The sequence below is a fragment of the Microtus oregoni genome, unplaced genomic scaffold (assembly GCF_018167655.1).
Source record: "Microtus oregoni isolate MIOR12 unplaced genomic scaffold, Mior012 000000F_ref0000247, whole genome shotgun sequence".
Classification (NCBI taxonomy): domain Eukaryota; kingdom Metazoa; phylum Chordata; class Mammalia; order Rodentia; family Cricetidae; genus Microtus; species Microtus oregoni.
In genome coordinates this window covers 16,141,896-16,158,519 of record NW_024543059.1, presented here as the reverse complement: position 1 = coordinate 16,158,519, position 16,624 = coordinate 16,141,896, and the positions used below count along the sequence as shown (strand labels likewise).

Below are 16,624 nucleotides of genomic sequence, written 5' to 3'. Positions count from 1 at the left end.
AAAGTAAACATTCCTCCAGTTTTCCTCAGGAGTTTGGCTTCCATGTCCACCCTTTCCCCTCTACACAGCCTAGTAGCTGTCTGAGGGTTTCTGTAAACTTTGTGGCTGAGTCTGTATTCAGTCATCCAATTGACGTTGTTTTTCTAAGGCTGCTTTTTGTTACTATCCTACCCACTCGGCCCTTGTAAATACCTTCCCCTGCTTTGCAAACGCAGCCTTTTTCTGCAGGGCCATTTGCACATGCTGGCAAGTGGCCCCGCATCTCTTAAACACCCTCCTCTCTCTTCTCCAGCCCCAAGAAGCAGCTTGTCTGGGGACTGGCTAACAACAGAACTGCACTTAGTTAACTTTGTGTGTATTTAATAGTATGCACGCAAGAATAAGTGGAAATGGAGCTTATAGAACCATCTGGTTCTGTGGGAAATGATAGCTCTGCATGAATGGGCAAATAGGTTAAGATAAATCATTAATAAAACACCCCTGGAGCATAATACAGAGTGAGAGATTGGTGTTGCCACTCTGTATGCTGTGAGATTCTAGTTTATGTAGAACACGCACACACACACACACACACACACACACACACACACACACACATCATGATCAGCCACTGAGCTCGGATAAAAACTGTGAGAGAAACCAACAGCATTTTCAGTAAACGGGACCAGTCATCTTGTACCGTGGCCATGAACCGTGCTCAGTTCTTAAGTGGAGAACCCTCTTTCCAGGAAGTACCAGGTTTGCAGTTCTTGTGTTTCATTCCCAGGCCACCATTGTCTTCACGACGGGCAGTTGTAAGGGAGGCGTCATGCCTGCCTTGGGCGAAGAAGCCTTTGTCTTTCATTAATCCAACAGAAATACTGCTGGCCCTGTTAGCACCTTCCTGGGCACACAGTAGTGCTTCCGCCATAACCCAAGCACTGAGAGGCTCTGAGGAGAGCCTGCCGTCCTTCATGGTGTTGCCGAGGCCAGCGTTTTTGCTAATGGAGTAACCACAGCAGCTATGGCAGAAGTGAGCATTTAGCGGGCGCAGGTGCCGCACAAGCCACTTTGTATACGTTGGCTCATTTGGTAATCATGAGGCCAACCCTGTCATGCGGGATGTAGTCAGGGACGTTGTGTGCTTTCTTTTTCGCTCTATTACAGAAATAGCCCATGCTGAATTACTTGATGCTCTAAATTTGAAATCGTGATTGGTTTCCGAAGCTAATCTGGTGCAGGAGGTATTAATGGCTGTAGAAGAGGAGCTAATGAGGCCTGGAGATGAGGTGGTGAAAATGCTCAGCTCAGTGGCAGAGTGCTCACTCAGCATGAGGCCTGGGCCTCATCCCTGCAACGAAAAAAGCTAAAGATGAAGCAGATTTTGGTTTGGTTTGGTTTGTTTTTTTTTTTGAGACAGGGTTTTCTCTGTATAGCCCCGGTTGTCCTGGAACTCACTCTGTAGACCAGGCTGGCCTCCAACTCACGGAGATCCACTTGTCTCTGCCTCCCGAGTGTGGGATTAAAGGTGTGCACCACCACCTCCCAGTGAAAAGCTAGCAAACAAAAAATCATTGTGTTTATGGTTAGTGTACAAAATGTGTTAGGAAAAGCTTTGTTCAAGGAATATGGAGGAAATTGACCACTCCTGTTTTCCTCCCTCTGCTTTCTCAGATACATCCCACCACTGATCTGGGGGAAAAGTGGACATATCCAGACAGCCTTGTACGGGAAGATGGGAAGAGTGAGGTCACCACACCCTTACGGGCACCGCAAGTTCATCACCATGTCAGACGGAGCCACTTCTACATTCGATCTCTTCGAGCCCTTGGCGGAGCACTGTGTTGGAGGTGAGCTAGTTTCAGGTCGTGGTGTTGGGCCCTAGAGAGAGGGGACACCTGTCAGTGGAGAGCAGTGTGTAAATGCCTGTGCCACACACTGTCCCCTTGCATTCAGGGGAGCGGGGCATGTCATCACCCCAGTGGCCTGCAGTTTAACCTGTGCTTGCTAGTTCACACGTAGCAGAAGTCAGTACAGAATTATGATCCCCTTGTCAAATGCTGAAGCCGATTTTTTGATTTATTTAATCTCATTTTATGTTCATTAGTGTTTTGCTTGCATGTATGTCAGATCCCCTGGAATTGGAGTTACAGACAGTTGTGAGTGCTGGGAATTGAACCCAAGTCTTCTGGAAGAGCAGCCAGTGCTCTTAACTGAAGAATCATCCTTCCAGTCCTTGCTGTTTTTTAAATTGAGAGTTATTTCTTTTGTTTGGTTTTGGTTTTCGAGACAGGGTCTCACAGGTAGCCTTACACTCAGGGTCCTTCTACTTGAACCTCCCTAGAGGGAGGGAGGATTACCCATAATCTCCCATATAATCCACCACCCCAAACCTAATAATGTCAGTGTTCTCATATTAAATGGATGTATAAGGATCTCTTTCTCCATCTTGTAGATGACGTCACCATGGTCATCTGTCCTGGAATTGCCAATCACAGCGAGAAGCAGTATATCCGAACCTTTGTTGACTATGCCCAGAAAAATGGCTACCGGTGCGCAGTGCTAAACCACCTGGGAGCCCTACCCAACATTGAGCTGACCTCCCCACGCATGTTCACCTATGGTAAGCATGGGGCGTGACCAAGGGGAGCCTCTCTCCTAAAGCGCTAAGCTACTTCTGCCTCCTGCCTTGTGTTGTAGGGGTAGAGCTTGTGAGCATCCATAAGAGATGATGGGGCACACTTAATGCTGCAGCCAGCTTGCGCTGGCATTTCCGATGCTGTGCCTTGGGCAGCTTTGGAGGCGGGCAGCCATCCCAGCTCCTAGAGGTTCATAAGGGAAGGTCTTGCCCAGGGTCCTTGACTGGTCTGAGAGTGTCGCTGGGACCCAGGGAGATCATGTTTATAGCTGGGCTTAACACCGTTCATTCTGCCATCCTGACACCTGTTCCTCCATATTCCACCAGGCAGGCAAAGATGTAGTGAGGTGTATTAGTGTCTGCCAAAGGGAATGTGCCCACTAGCAGCTTGCTGGATTCTCAAGTTTCTTGAGGACAGGAATAGGCTGTTGACGTTACACAAATGCGTGCGTGTGTGTGTGTGTGTGTGTGTGTGTGTGTGCGTGTGTGTGTGTGCGTGTGTGTTTGAGACAGGGTTTCTCTATGTAACAGCTTTGGCTGTCCTGAACATACTTTGTAGACCAGGCTAGCCTTGAACTCACAGAGAGATCTGCTTGCCTCTGCCTCCCGAGTACTGGGACTAAAGGTGTGTGCCCCCACACCGGGCTGCACAAATACTTCTTAACTTTAATAGAAATCTCATTACCCAAAGTTCTCACTTCTGAATTGTTTTTCCTTTTGTGTTTGTTTGTTTGCTTTTTCTGTTTTTTGAGCAGGGTCTTACTTGATAGCACAAGCTGTTCTAGAACTTACACTATCATCCAGGCTGACTTTGAACTTGTAGTGATCCTCCTGCCTCTGTCTCATAAATGCTGGGATTATAGGAGTGCCCCATCATGCCCAGCCCTGTTCACTCTTGATTCCCGTGGACTCTCTCTTCAGATTATATATGCACACATAAGTAAGAAACACATGCAAAGGTGCATCTATATGTTCGCACTTGAGATGTTTATCAGCAAGCAAACTTTAATATGTTGTAATGGGAAACAGCTAAGCATTCTATCCATAATCTTGCCATACCGACGGTTTCTAATCGTTCGCCCTCAGCTTCTGTCTTTATCCATGTTAACATAGTTTTTATTTAGTTGCAGACAGTGTTTATACTAATAGTAACTTACTTTATAGTCACTTAAAGCTATGTAGTCATTGTATTAAATGTTTTTAAGAGCTTCCTTTCTGTTTAGTTATAGTCATAGGGTATATAGGTTTTCATTAGTTTAAATAATGTTGCTGTGAATATTGTGTTCATAGTTTGGGTTTTTTTCTTTTCTCTTTTGGGGCCTGAACCCATAGTCTCCTGCGGGTTAGACAAGCGCCTGTCACTGAGCTGTCACTGTAGCTCTTGCATTTTTATTTTGAGTCAGGGGCTCCTTACGTTGCCCATGCTGACTCTAAACTTGATCGAGGCCAAGTGGGCCCTGAACATGTCATCCTCCCTTCTCAGCCTCCTAAGCCAGCTGAAACAGCCAACCTGGCTTTTTTGTCTCATTAATGACATCTTAGAAGTAGATTTTTGATAGAATTATGCAGCTAGTATTTTCCCAGGTATTTGTGCATATTGTCATGTCTTCTGTGGGGTCATGTGCACTGCCACTGATAACAGGTAAAGGTCCACTCTCAAGTGGGTAAAGGAAGGAGAAAGTGGCTTTAGGAAAGTATAAACACGCATGTGTGTTTTGTGGGAGGCATAGGACAGCGCTGGGAATGGCTCCGAGTCCATCTCCACCCTTGCCCTCACCCTGTAACTCAGACACCCCTCTTACAGGCTCTTCTGCTCATCAGCCTGGTCAGGGGTTTGAAGTAGGGATGAACATCCAGATTTACACTTAACCCAGGTGCATGGGGAATGTGACACCCGGAGGAAGAATTGGCTCTAAAAAGCTGAACTGGGCAACTTTGAACGCAGATGAAAACTGTAGGGGTGATAATGAGATCCTGGATTGGGCAGAAAGCCATCTGGATAAGTAGAAGATAATGACACGCGGCTCAGCTGCAAGGCTCAGCAGAGACTTAGAAACACCATCTAACAGCAAGGGCACGAACACAAATTAGAAATGCCAGTGAGGAGCCTGGGTGTGTAGCTAAGTCGGACAGCGCTTACCTCGTGCACGCGAGTTCAATCCTCAACACTGCACAACCCATGTATAGTCTTACATGAATATCTGAAGACAGAGGCAGGAGGTCAGGGGTTCAAGGTTACCCTTGATTATATAGAAGTTGAGATCCTGCCAAAAAGAAGAAAGAAGAGTAGAAGCCACTACCACTGCCACCAGTGAAGATACCTACCCCTAATATATGTACTGGTCTCAAGTAGATAGAATCCCCTTAATGTCAAGCGCAGCAAACCCAGAGACAAACAACTTTGCGTGAAAAAACTGAAGTACGCAGGAGAGCCACTTAGGTGCGTCAAGCCCGTAAGTAGAAGAGCTGAGACTGGAGTGTAGATCCAGCTGTTGCATCCTTCAGAGTCATCTCGCAGCTGGTAAAGCATCCCAAGTCCCGGAGAATCCTAGAGTGTGCTTGGCAGCAGATGCGGGAGACGGATGGCATTAGAGACTGGAGTACAAGCTGCGAAGGAGCAGAGCGGGTTCTGGGTGGGGTGTGTTCTCAGTGAAGACCCCTGGTAGGAGACTGGGGTCCTGGGTCAGATCCTCCAATCCAACCACAGCTGGCAAGGTGGCCCCACAGAGCCTCAGTCCCCAATTCTTCAACACCATCATTCCTGAGGCTCTCGTCCAGAAAGACAGGTGACCTAGAAGAGATTTGGCCTTTGTGGCTGTGCTTGCTCCTTTGCTCTGTGTCAGGACATTGTTTAGCTCTTGCTCGGTGTCTTTTAATAGGGTTGAGGTCAAACAAAGATGACTTTGAAGAGGTGTAAAAATCTAGAATGAAGATAGCTTATTGAAATCTCACATATCTATGGTGGCGTGCAAGATGCTAGAGAGAGAGAACCAGTACGTTCTCAGCAGCTGTTTTTAGCTAAACTTAATTGATTTTTGATAAGTGAATCCTTGGGCTGGTGAGCAAGGAGTACTCTTAGTAAGTGGCCTGATACATCACAGCAAAGCCTAGTTTTGTTCCTTTTGACAGGGAAACGGAGACAGCTTAGCAGTTAATAAGCTGGAAGTGAAAAAAAAACCAGTTAATCACACTGTAAATCACGCGTATTACTCTCATACCTCAGCACAAATATCTCTGTAGAGTTTTATATCTATAGCAAGTCATCATTTGTTTTACGTCCCTGCTGCGCTTGACGTAGCCTGGTGTTTGACGTCGTCAGCCCTGACTCACTGCTCCTTCGGGATGTACTTTTATCACCCACGCCTTTCCTTTCAGCTGAGCTTTTGAAGGATTTGGTCAAATAAATTTCTACAGGAGATGAGATAGACTGATCCATGTCCCCAACGTCCAGCAGTTCCGAAGCAGAGATATATTTCTGCTCACCCTACGTGTTCCTGGCACAGCCTGGGGCCCTGGGTCTCCATCACTGCCATCTTTGTACAAAGGCCCAGATTCTAAGAGCAGCCACCAGCCGGAACATGACCAGCCTCACAGGGGACAGCGAGAGCCTGGCTCTAGAAGCTTCTACCTAGAAACGATAGAGATCACTCCTGGCCATAATTTCTTGGCCAAAGTAAAGAACACTCACAAGCTTAACTTCAGTGGGGTGAAGGAATGGAAAGCAGATACTGCCCAACTCTTAGCCCTACCACAGTTTTTCATCAGAATTGTGATTTATAGATTAACTTAGAAAACTTTGTATGGACAACAGTTCATGCTTTCTTCTTCCAGGAACTGGGTGGTTATTAATCTTCATAGAGAACTTCTAGCCCCTTGGAGAGGTCAGTGGTCATACAACTATTCATCAGTAGACTTCCCCCTGGGAAAATTTCAAAGATCTTGTTGTGTTCATTGTAGAAATTTCCAGAGCAGGGAGAGAGGACAGTAGAGTGAATGCAGGATAAACCCCAGGATCCCAGCGCCTGCTTCAAGACTCTCGCAGCTCATACATAACCAGTCTTAACCAGCCTTGTTCCTTCTGTCAGCCACCCCTTCCCACATCCTCTCCCAAAGGTTATTTGGAAACAAGTCCCAATCAGCTGGGCCTGTCGTCTGTCACGGCTTCAGTGTGTTGTGCTATGACACGCTGGGAACTGTTTTAACTTGTTTGGACTACAGCGGTGTACCGTCTGGTGGCTCACCCAGCAGAAATGTATTTGCCCACAATGACAGACGCAAGAGTCTGGACCTCCGAGCTCTCTGTGTGGCCTGGAGATGCTCCCATCCTGCTGTGTGTCTTCGTGGTCTTCTCTCTGTGCTTCTGTCGGGTGCTTCTCAGTGTCCTAACGTCGTCTTAAAGGATACTGCCTGTATGTATCAGAGCCTGTCCTAACCACCTCTTTTCAACGTAATACTTCTGAATACGGTGGCATGCTGAGGGACCAGAGGTTAGAGCTTCCGTGTACGGATGTGGGGAGACAGCATTGATCTCATAGCCTAAACACGAGCACGATACAGCATCTCAGCTAAAACAGCACCGCTTGAGTTCCCAGAAGAGCAGTTCACTTCCCCTACTGTCTTCCCTCCGCTCCCCTTTTACTGCGGGTTGGTCAGTTTAGAACCCACATCAGGTCCATATGTTGCAATTGGCTGGTGTGTTTCTTAGACCTTTTGAATCTCCTTCCCTCACTTTTATCAGATTCCTAAGTGAGCTGTCGTTGTAGGAGTGATTGGATGTGATACTAGGGTGGGGAGCTCTCTGGATCCCCAGGATATGAGGCAGACTTCTTGGTCCCCACCCTGAGTGTATGTTAGCACCATGCCCTGACCCCAGCCGTCTCTGTCCCAGAGGGACTTGGGTCTGCTCATCTCCGGATGCCCAAGTTCATAGGAAATCCCTTCCATGGCCCTCACTTAGCTTCTCCTGTCGTTGGAGTCTCTACAAAGATGTCACTTTCTATGAGAACCCTTCATGGACTCTTCTCCCTGCAAGTAATGTGACCCCGTGCACACCACCCAGTCTTCTCCCCAGTGCTCCGAAGCATTCTCCATGAGACTTAAGACTTGAGGTTGCTAATTGGTGTGTGTGTGTGTGTGTGTGTGTGTGTGTGTGTTTGGTTTTGTGAGACAGGGTTTCTCTGTGTATATCTGACTGTCCTGGAATTCGCTCTATACAATGGGTTAGCATTGAACTCAGAGATCTGTCTGCCTCTGCCCCCCAAGAGCTGGGATTAAAGGTCTGAACCTACCACACCTGGCTGGTTTTCGCGATTTTTAAAATGGACTTATCAGCATGTTTAGCTCTTGTCTCTCTATCCACTCCACTAGAACAAGTTTTGTGCCCCCTGCTCTGACTCCCAGTGCCCAGAGTCCTGCTTGGCCTTAGGAAGCACTCTCTCTCAGATGCTGGCTCAGGGCTCTGCAGGCAGACATGGAAGACAGTGTGTGGCCCTGAAGTGGCACTGGAGGTGACAACAACCTTGGGCAGGTGTACCTGGTAGCTAGGCGACTTCTCCCTGGTGTAACGCTCACCGCTCTAGAACAGAAGCCTGGCTTTCCCCTCACTGAGAAAACCCTTTTGTCTTTTTCAAGACTGAGGAGAAAACGGAAGAGGGCATTGGCAGGAGCCCATTCTGCAGTACCCCAGAAAATCATTCACGACCTTCCCCTACTTTTCAGTCTGGAAATCAGTTCCGAAGCACAGAAGTACTAACCCCTTGTCGGCGGCCATCATTAACGAAGAATTTCCTAAGTGGGTGATTACACGCTCTTAGGCCCTTTGGTGCTGCCTGGGAGAGATAATTTGTTAAGGAAAGCCTTGCTTAGCAGCTCCCATTGATCTCATGCTAACGAGGGGCAGACTGCACTGAACTCTGCGTATTTTTTCATTTGCTTCTTCCTGCGCTGGAGATTGCTATTAATTAGTGCCCCCACTTTACCGCTTAGAAGCTTAAGTGCCTTGCCCTGGATCATATGACCAGAGGGGCAGAAACAGCATTCTTAGTGTCTGATTCTTAACCCCAGCTTAACCCACTTGTGTTCTATGACTCATTTCCTGTTTGGGGTACCATTCGGTATAGTAGAATGTGTATGTAAAACATAGTGTGTGTGTGTGTGTGTGTGCACGTACATGTGTGCGTGTGTGTGTGGGAGGGTACCATTCGTTATAGTAGAACGCGTATGTAAAACAGTGTGCGTGTGTTTGTGTGTGTGGCTCAGAATAGTAGTGTATAGAGAAACAAGGGTATTTGAACGTTTAAAAGTATCTCACCTTGGTGATGGCGGGCATTTTATTAGGAACTATAACCTTGATGGCATATGCCATGGGCTGTCCTGAGTACTTTTTATGCCCTGTTAGGTCAGTTGTCCTCTGTGACAGGTACGGAGGCCCAAGCAAGGCTGAATAACAAGCTAAAGATCACAAAGCTGACGAGCAGGTGACCTAGGTCTCACACCAAGGCAATCTAGCCATCTGTCGGAGTCCCTGTCCCTGAAGAGCGGGCTCCTGCCTCTCGTGTGCATGAGCGACCACTAAGTAGCAAGGGCTTCTCGTCAGACGCATTTTAGCCTGAAGACCAAAGGGTGCTTCTCAGGCACAGAGAGTGGGCCTGGTGATTTAGAGTGTTCTGCCTGCATGCATCCCTGCAGGCCATACAATGGTACCAGATCTCATTACAGGTGGTTGTGAGCCACCATGTGGTTGCTGGGAATTGAACTCAGGACCTCTGGAAGAGCAGTCAGTGCTCTTTACAGCTGAGCCATCTCTCCAGCCCCAGCCTGTGATCAATTTTTAAAATTAGTGCAGGCATAATGCTTTATTTCAGTATATGCTATATTTAAATACTTTAGTTTTTTTTAAAGAAAAGGTTTATTTTCTTTTTATTTTATGTGTATGAGTCTTAACTACGTGTATGTAAGTGCACCACATGGATGTCTGGTGCCCAGAAGGGGTCAGGTCCCTTGCAACTGGAGTTACTAGACTGTTTAGAGTCACCATATAGATGCTGGGAACCCTCTTTGATTCCAGCCTGATCTATTGAGCGAGTTTCAGGACAGCTGGGCTACACACAGGGAAACCCTGTCTCAAAACCAAAAAGAAGTGTCAAGCCTTCTTATAATGGCAGTGGACACCAAGGGAAGGGAGACTGACTAGGGACAAGGGAGAGGAGGAGAAGGAAGGCAGAAGTGAAGGCAGTGATGTGGCCGAAGCTCAAGCATCTTAGGGGAGGACAGTTGCTAGGAGTAGGGCCATGTGCTTTAGGACAGGCGGCACAGGACCGTGAGGCCTGGTAAGACCCAGGTGTGTAAGATCCTGTTGTGTGAGATCTCAGTGTGTAAGATTCCGGTGTGTGAGATCCAAGTGTGTGCGATCCCAGTGTGTGAGATCCTGGTGTGTGAGATCCTGGTGTCTGAGATCCCGGTGTGTAAGATCTCAGTGTGTAAGATTCCGGTATGTAAGATCCCAGTGTGTGAGATTCTGGTATGTAAGATCCCAGTGTGTGAGATCCCGGTGTGTGAGATCCCGGTGTGTGAGATCCCAGTGTGTAAGATCCTAATGTGTAAGATCCTGGTGTGTAAGCCGGCAGCCATTAAGAAGGCATTTCTAGGCCAGGCGAAGCTGGAAGTACTCAATTTCTTTCTGAGATAAGAACAAGGCAAGCTAACTTCTTTTCTATAGCTATTTTCTTCCTGGGTGACTCATCTTGGGTAGCTTCCCCTTGGCTTTAAGAAATGATTCATGTACCCTTTCTACGAAAGTGACAGGAGTTGCTGGACCCCAACCACCTGCTGTCAGTGAGCCACATTGTTAAACTTAGTGGGACAGGTACTCATGTGCTTATTACCCGCCCACGGGCCTGGGGCCGGCCAGGGTGTGTGCCCAGTGTGTGCTTTTGTGGAGCATGATTCAAACTTTCTTAGTCACCTCACATCCTGTGACATACCCACCAAATTCCAGGCCCATGCCTGGTGCGGAGCATACACAATGACTCAGCTGCTGCATGGCCAGGAACACCGTGATGCTGGCTCCGTGTATTTTAGCCTGCTTAGTCATCTTCATGCCCTTTGGGGATTTGATTTTGGCCTTTGGTTTATTTTTTGAGAGAGGGGCTCATGTAGCTTGGGCTGGCCTGCAACTCACTGTGCTGCCAAGGATAACCTTGAACTTCTGACCCTTGCACCTCCCCCTCCCAAGTGTTAGGATTAGTCTTGTACCAGCTCACCCAGGTTTGTGGTACTGCTGATGGAGCCCGGGGCTTCCTGCATACTAGACAAGCGCTCTACCAATGGAGCTATGTCCCCAGCCCAGGAATAGCTTTTGAAATAGTAGATTTCAAAAAGTCCTTGTCTTTCTGTAGGGGAGGAGGCTTGAAGAAGAGACAGCAACTTTTTGCCCGTTTTCTTCCCAATATTGTCCTGTCGTTTTGTGGGACTTGTCTCTCTAAAGCCAACCTAGTGGCTCATATTTCATCTTGTCTTTGAGAGCTACAGTGAGATTAGCTGTCTAATCTTGTTATTGGTGCTAATCCCAGAAGGATCAAATACATAGAACCTCACTAAACCCCCACTGTGGACATAAAGATTACTGTAGTGCTTAGCAGAGAAAGCCAGGGTAGGCCTAGGAGCATCGGGAGTTCCTAGTGCCATGAGGTGGGCAGTGCTGGCATCGTGCCTACCCTCCCCTTGCCTAGGACAGGTGGCTGCTCTACATAGACAACAGCCTATCTAGCGCTGGGCAGAGCTGACCCTTAACCCAGATCAGGTGTGTTTCGATTTAATGAGATGAAGGTTCCCGAAGAACCTACACCGTTAGCTGTAATTGCTCCTTGGTTGTGTAGCAAATCCAAGTTTTGTGACTGCTCCAGGTCTCAAATAATTAGGTTCCGATCGAAGCACTGCAAAGAGGGGTCAGGTAGGAAGACAGTAAGTCTTTAATAATTGAACAGTACTCTCCTGCAGTACGGCTGCCTCTGTAGGTTTGTGATACAGGGCGGAAGACTTGGGCTTGGAGTTCAGACGCGAGTACCAAAGGCTAGCATTCCTGCTCAGGACAGCATTCCTGCTCAGGACAGCATCCCCGCTCAGGCCAGCATCCCCGCTCAGGACAGCATCCCCGCTCAGGACAGCATCCATGCTCAGGACAGCATCTTCCCCCCCTGCTCAGGACAGCATTCCTGCTCAGGACAGCATCCTTGCTCAGGCCAGCATCCTGCTCAGGACAGCATCCCTGCTCAGGACAGCATCCTCCCCCTCTGCTCAGGCCAGCATCCCCCCCGCCCCCTCAGGACAGCATCCCTGCTCAAGACAGCATCCCCGCTTACTCACCTTGTGGGGGAAGACAAGAGGCCTCAGTCGACAGTTCTGTTTCTTCATCAGTGTGGTGCAAACAGAAAGCCTGCACAGAGTGTGCCTCCCCCTGCCGTCTCTCGGCTTAGGCCATGCCAACTAAGCATCCATCCTTTAGGCATCTGGCTCCAAGATGCAGCAGGAAGCAAGATCAAGGACATCTTTATGGAGTTTATAATCTAATAGCAGCTCTCTCGATGTTAGAACACAGAAGAAAGATATGAGTGATGAGCCAAGGCTGATATTAGGCAGAAATCCAAGGAAGTGGTAGAGAAGTAAGGATTTTTACATTTAACAGTGTAAAAAAAAATCCCCTTAGAACCATTCCTTATGCAAATAATGTCCCCAGCTTAGACTGCTGTCTGCATTTACTGATGTGTCCTGTCTCCTTAGCATAGTTGAAACTGGCCTTGGGGAATCTTTATTTGGCTGGAGATTTAAACTAGCTAGGTTGCAAGAGACCCACAGTTCTTTTGTTGGTATCTGCCACAGTTTCTCACGAATACTCGATTAGATTTGTACACACATACATCTCCCTTTTAAACCTAAGCACGCACGTGGAACGGCACCCTCTCCTGCTCCCTCCCTTGTTTCCGAGGATGAATTGTCTGTCATTCACCCAGCAGGTCAGATTCTTCTTCATTCTTGTCTATCACAGCGGGACAGTGCTCCGTGTACCCCACCCGCTGCTCTGTTACTGAGGGGAGTGGGGCTTGTTCCCAGGTCTTCACTGCTGCAAATAGCAGTTGCCAAGAACATCCATGTACATACATCTTTGCACACATATACAATCGTATCTGCAGCATAAGGTTTCCAGAAATGGAATTGCTAGACTAAAATGCCATGGTTTTTTGTTGTTGTTGTTGTTCTTATTTGAGATGGGGTCTAACTATGTAACCCAGGCTGGGCCTGAACTCAACAGTCCTTCTGCCCATAATGTCAGTGATTCAAAGAGTTAGACCTTTTCTGGTTTTCAAGATATGGTCTCATGTAGCCCAGGCTGGCCTGGAGCACGCTGTGTGGCCAAGGACAACTTTAAACTACAGACCCCCTGCCACCTGCCACATCCACCTCCCAAGTGCTAGGATTTCAGGTGTTTGCCACCATTCACCTTCCTTCATTCACCTTCATTCACCTTCCCTGTCCACTAGGATGGTGATTCTCCATTGGACCCCTGGGCCCACAATGTCGGCATCATATGACGTCACATTGAAATGTAGACTCAGCCCACCCAGACCTTCTGCAGGAGGAACTCGGTTAGAACCTTACAGCTCTCTGTGTAATCCTGCCTCTGGAGCTCCTGGGTCAGAAGGTTTGGGGCAAGGACCCAAGAAGAAGTTACTGGAACAAGTTCCCACACGGTGGGCCACACGGTGCCATGCACTGAGTCAGCGCCTCATTCTCGCGGTGACACTTATTTCTTTATTCAGTGCCGGAGAATCAACCTAGAGCCATATATTGCCAAACAAGCATGTCTACCTGAGCCCACCCCCAGCCCTTTGCTGTGAGATTCACTTCCAGGCAGGTCTTCAAGTTCCCTCTTTGCAGAGGAACATCACTGCAAAGCGACTGCGCAAAGCTGAATCTGGGTATCGTGGCTCATACCCATAGTAGCAGCACTTTGGGAGACTGAGGCAGGAGGATTGTCACAAGTTGGAGACAGCTTAGCGTGGGCTACCTAGTGAATCCCAGGCCAACCTGGGCTAGGAAGAAAGAGAGTGGGCTTGAAAAAGGAAAGGGGAAACTGCTTGTTTTTGTCAGGCGGTAAGGATCTTCAGGGAGTGCCTGGCTGTGGTGACCCGGAACTGGCCTTGCACTAGGGAAATGTGGAAAGTTGCTTGACTTTAGAGCTTCTAAAACGCTGCGCAGCGCCCCCATCTGTGCAGGTTGCTTACTGCATGTAGAAAGGGAAGGAAATCTGGATAGAGATCACCCAAAAACAGACAGGGAAGAACCTCAAAAAATACTTTCTTGTTGGGCAGTTTGATGCATGCCTTTAATCCCAGCACTTGGGAGACAGAGGCAGGTGGATCTCTGAGTTCGAGGCCAGCCTGGTCTACAGAGTGAGTTCCAGGACAGCTAGGGCTACACAGAGAAACCCTGTCTTGAAAAACAAACAAAAAATCCTTTCTCATATAGTTCAGGGCTGGTCACTCTGTTGTATGTTTTGTGATATAATGTCTTGCTATGTGGTCTGGACTAGCCTGGAAATCACTAGTCCAGGCTAACCTGGAAATCTACTTCAAGCAATCTTGCCTCAACATACACACACCCACGCGTGCTCCTAGGGTTCTGGGTTACAAAGGTGTACCATCAGGCCTGCTTTGTTTTATCTTTTTCTCTTTTGAGACAAGGCCTTGCTAAGTTGCCCTAGCTAGACCACAAACATGCCTCAGCCTCCTTGCTAAGATGACAGGAGTGAGCCATAATGCCCAGACAAAATCCTTCCTCGCTACAGAAATGGTTATTGGGCCTAGTGGTACACGTAGACCACCTAGGGGACCCTCCAAAGAGTACCCATGCCCTTTAGGTCCCACCCCCAAATATTCTAGGCTAGGCTAGGGTACATGAGACCCCCCCCCAGGAAAAAGATGAAGACAGTAGATATACCTAGTTTGGGTTCTGTTACTGTTATTAAATTCCATGACCAAAAGCAACGTGGGGAAGGAAAGGGTTCATTTCATCTTCTGACTGCCAGGTCACAGTCCATCACTGGGGGGAAATCAAGGCAGGAACTCAAATAGGAACCTCGACGCAGGAACTGAAGCAGAGACCATGGACGGCTGCCGCTTATTGCGTGCTTTTCCTAGCTCGCTCAGCTTGCTTTTCGTACAACCCAAGGTTAGCTGCCTGGCACCCCCCATAGTGGGTTGGGCCATCCCCATCAATCGTTAATCCTCCCCCCACAAATGCCCATCAGACTTGCCTGCAACCCAGTCTGGTGGAGGCACCATCTCAGTTAAGTTTCCCGCTTCCCAAATGCCTCTGATTTGTTTCAAACAGCACAGACAGAAGGCGGTTATCATAGTCTCTAAAAGTGTTGTTCCCCGTAGCTTACCAGTTCTGGAAGCTACTGTTGGGCCATTAGGGCTCTCCAACCACTGTGCCACTGGCAGGGCAGCAGTTCCCATTACCATTGCAAATCTACTCTTCCACGCTGGTCTCCAAAAGTTTCTCAGCTAGGTTTAAGCTTAAGTTGGCTCCCTGGAGTCCAGCCTTGGCCCCTCAGCAGGACTTGCTAAATCCTTTGCCCTCCAGCCTCTTTCTCATAGGTGTGGCTTGACTCCGCCAGTTTCCCAGAGGACACCAACTGAGATCATTCCTCCTGGGCAGATCAGGCCCAAACATCCTCTGCATTCACACGGCCCCTCTGAGTGTTTCTGAATGAGTCGGCCTCCCTTGGCACGCTATCCCTGTCACCAAGAACATTTGGCTGAACCCTACAGAGCATCCCAGGTGTCCCTCTGGACTGGAGTTCATCATCTTCCCCTCCCTGGAGTTAGCAAGAAGATCCTGTAAATAATGTCCTTTGGGTTCTTAACACCATGAATCATTGTACACATGGGTATGCCTCCCCGATTTGTAGCTAAGAAGCCAGTCAATCCCCCACAGGGTTTAACTCTAGCTTGTGTATATATCTATGCTTATACTTACCCTAAAGATCTGTTTGGGGGCCCATGGGCACCTAAACTGGTAAATCACAGTCCACCTTTAAAGGAGCATCGTAAATCTGTGGATATGTGTGCATCTGCTCACAAACTCTACTAATGTCCATATATGTTTCTTAACATATATGCACGTATGTATGTCTCATTCTTTCAGTGTGGCGGCTCCCAGTTAGGAAAGTCTCTAGCTTGCATGTTCTTCAATATTTGCCACATTTGAAATGACTGGGTGACCTCGCCTTTGCCCTCAGGCTGCACGTGGGAGTTTGGAGCCATGGTGAACTACATCAAGAAGACATATCCCCAGACCCAGCTGGTCGTTGTGGGCTTCAGCCTGGGCGGTAACATCGTGTGCAAATACCTGGGGGAGACGCAGGCAAACCAGGAGAAGGTCCTGTGCTGCGTCAGCGTGTGCCAGGGGTACAGCGCGCTGAGGTGAGTCGTCTCCCCCCCCACACACACACACATACACACACTCGCGCGCGCGCACACACACACACACACACTCGCGCGCGCGCGCACACACACACACACACACACTCGCGCGCGCGCACACACACACACACACACACATACACACACTCGCGCGCGCGCACACACACACACACGCACACGCGCACACATTCTGTTGGGTCCTCCAGTTGACGGAACTCATTTGTTGAGCTAACCCGAGACACTAGCACAGGTTCCAGGGAGCCCCTCGCAGACCCAGCACTCACTCAGCTGGATCTGCTTCCGTGTCGTACACCAGAGTTACCCTAGCAGGCCTGTTAAGTTTGAGGTGCATCACAGTATTTTAGGATCAGATCTGTAATTGGATCACCAAAGCCGCTGTAATAGCTGCTGCTTCCCTAGGGAGTCTCAGATTATGTCTGAATTTCAGTACTATGGCAGAACTACGTGTTAACAAGAGAACATGGGAAACAACAGTATCTGACCCCTGGGTCTTGTGACCCCA

General features: G+C 48.4%; 1 protein-coding gene across 4 annotated transcripts in view; it reads left to right on the top strand.

Annotated features, from left to right (window-relative positions):
- Positions 1-16,624, top strand: part of Abhd2 (abhydrolase domain containing 2, acylglycerol lipase) — a 90,586-nt gene that overhangs the window by 56,027 nt on the left and 17,935 nt on the right. For all 4 annotated transcript variants that reach the window (XM_041662430.1, XM_041662230.1, XM_041662344.1 and 1 more), the window contains 3 exons: positions 1,654-1,829; positions 2,435-2,602; positions 15,918-16,101. In XM_041662430.1, coding sequence (XP_041518364.1) covers positions 1,654-1,829; positions 2,435-2,602; positions 15,918-16,101 — 528 coding nt within the window. The remainder of the gene's footprint in view (positions 1-1,653; positions 1,830-2,434; positions 2,603-15,917; positions 16,102-16,624) is intronic.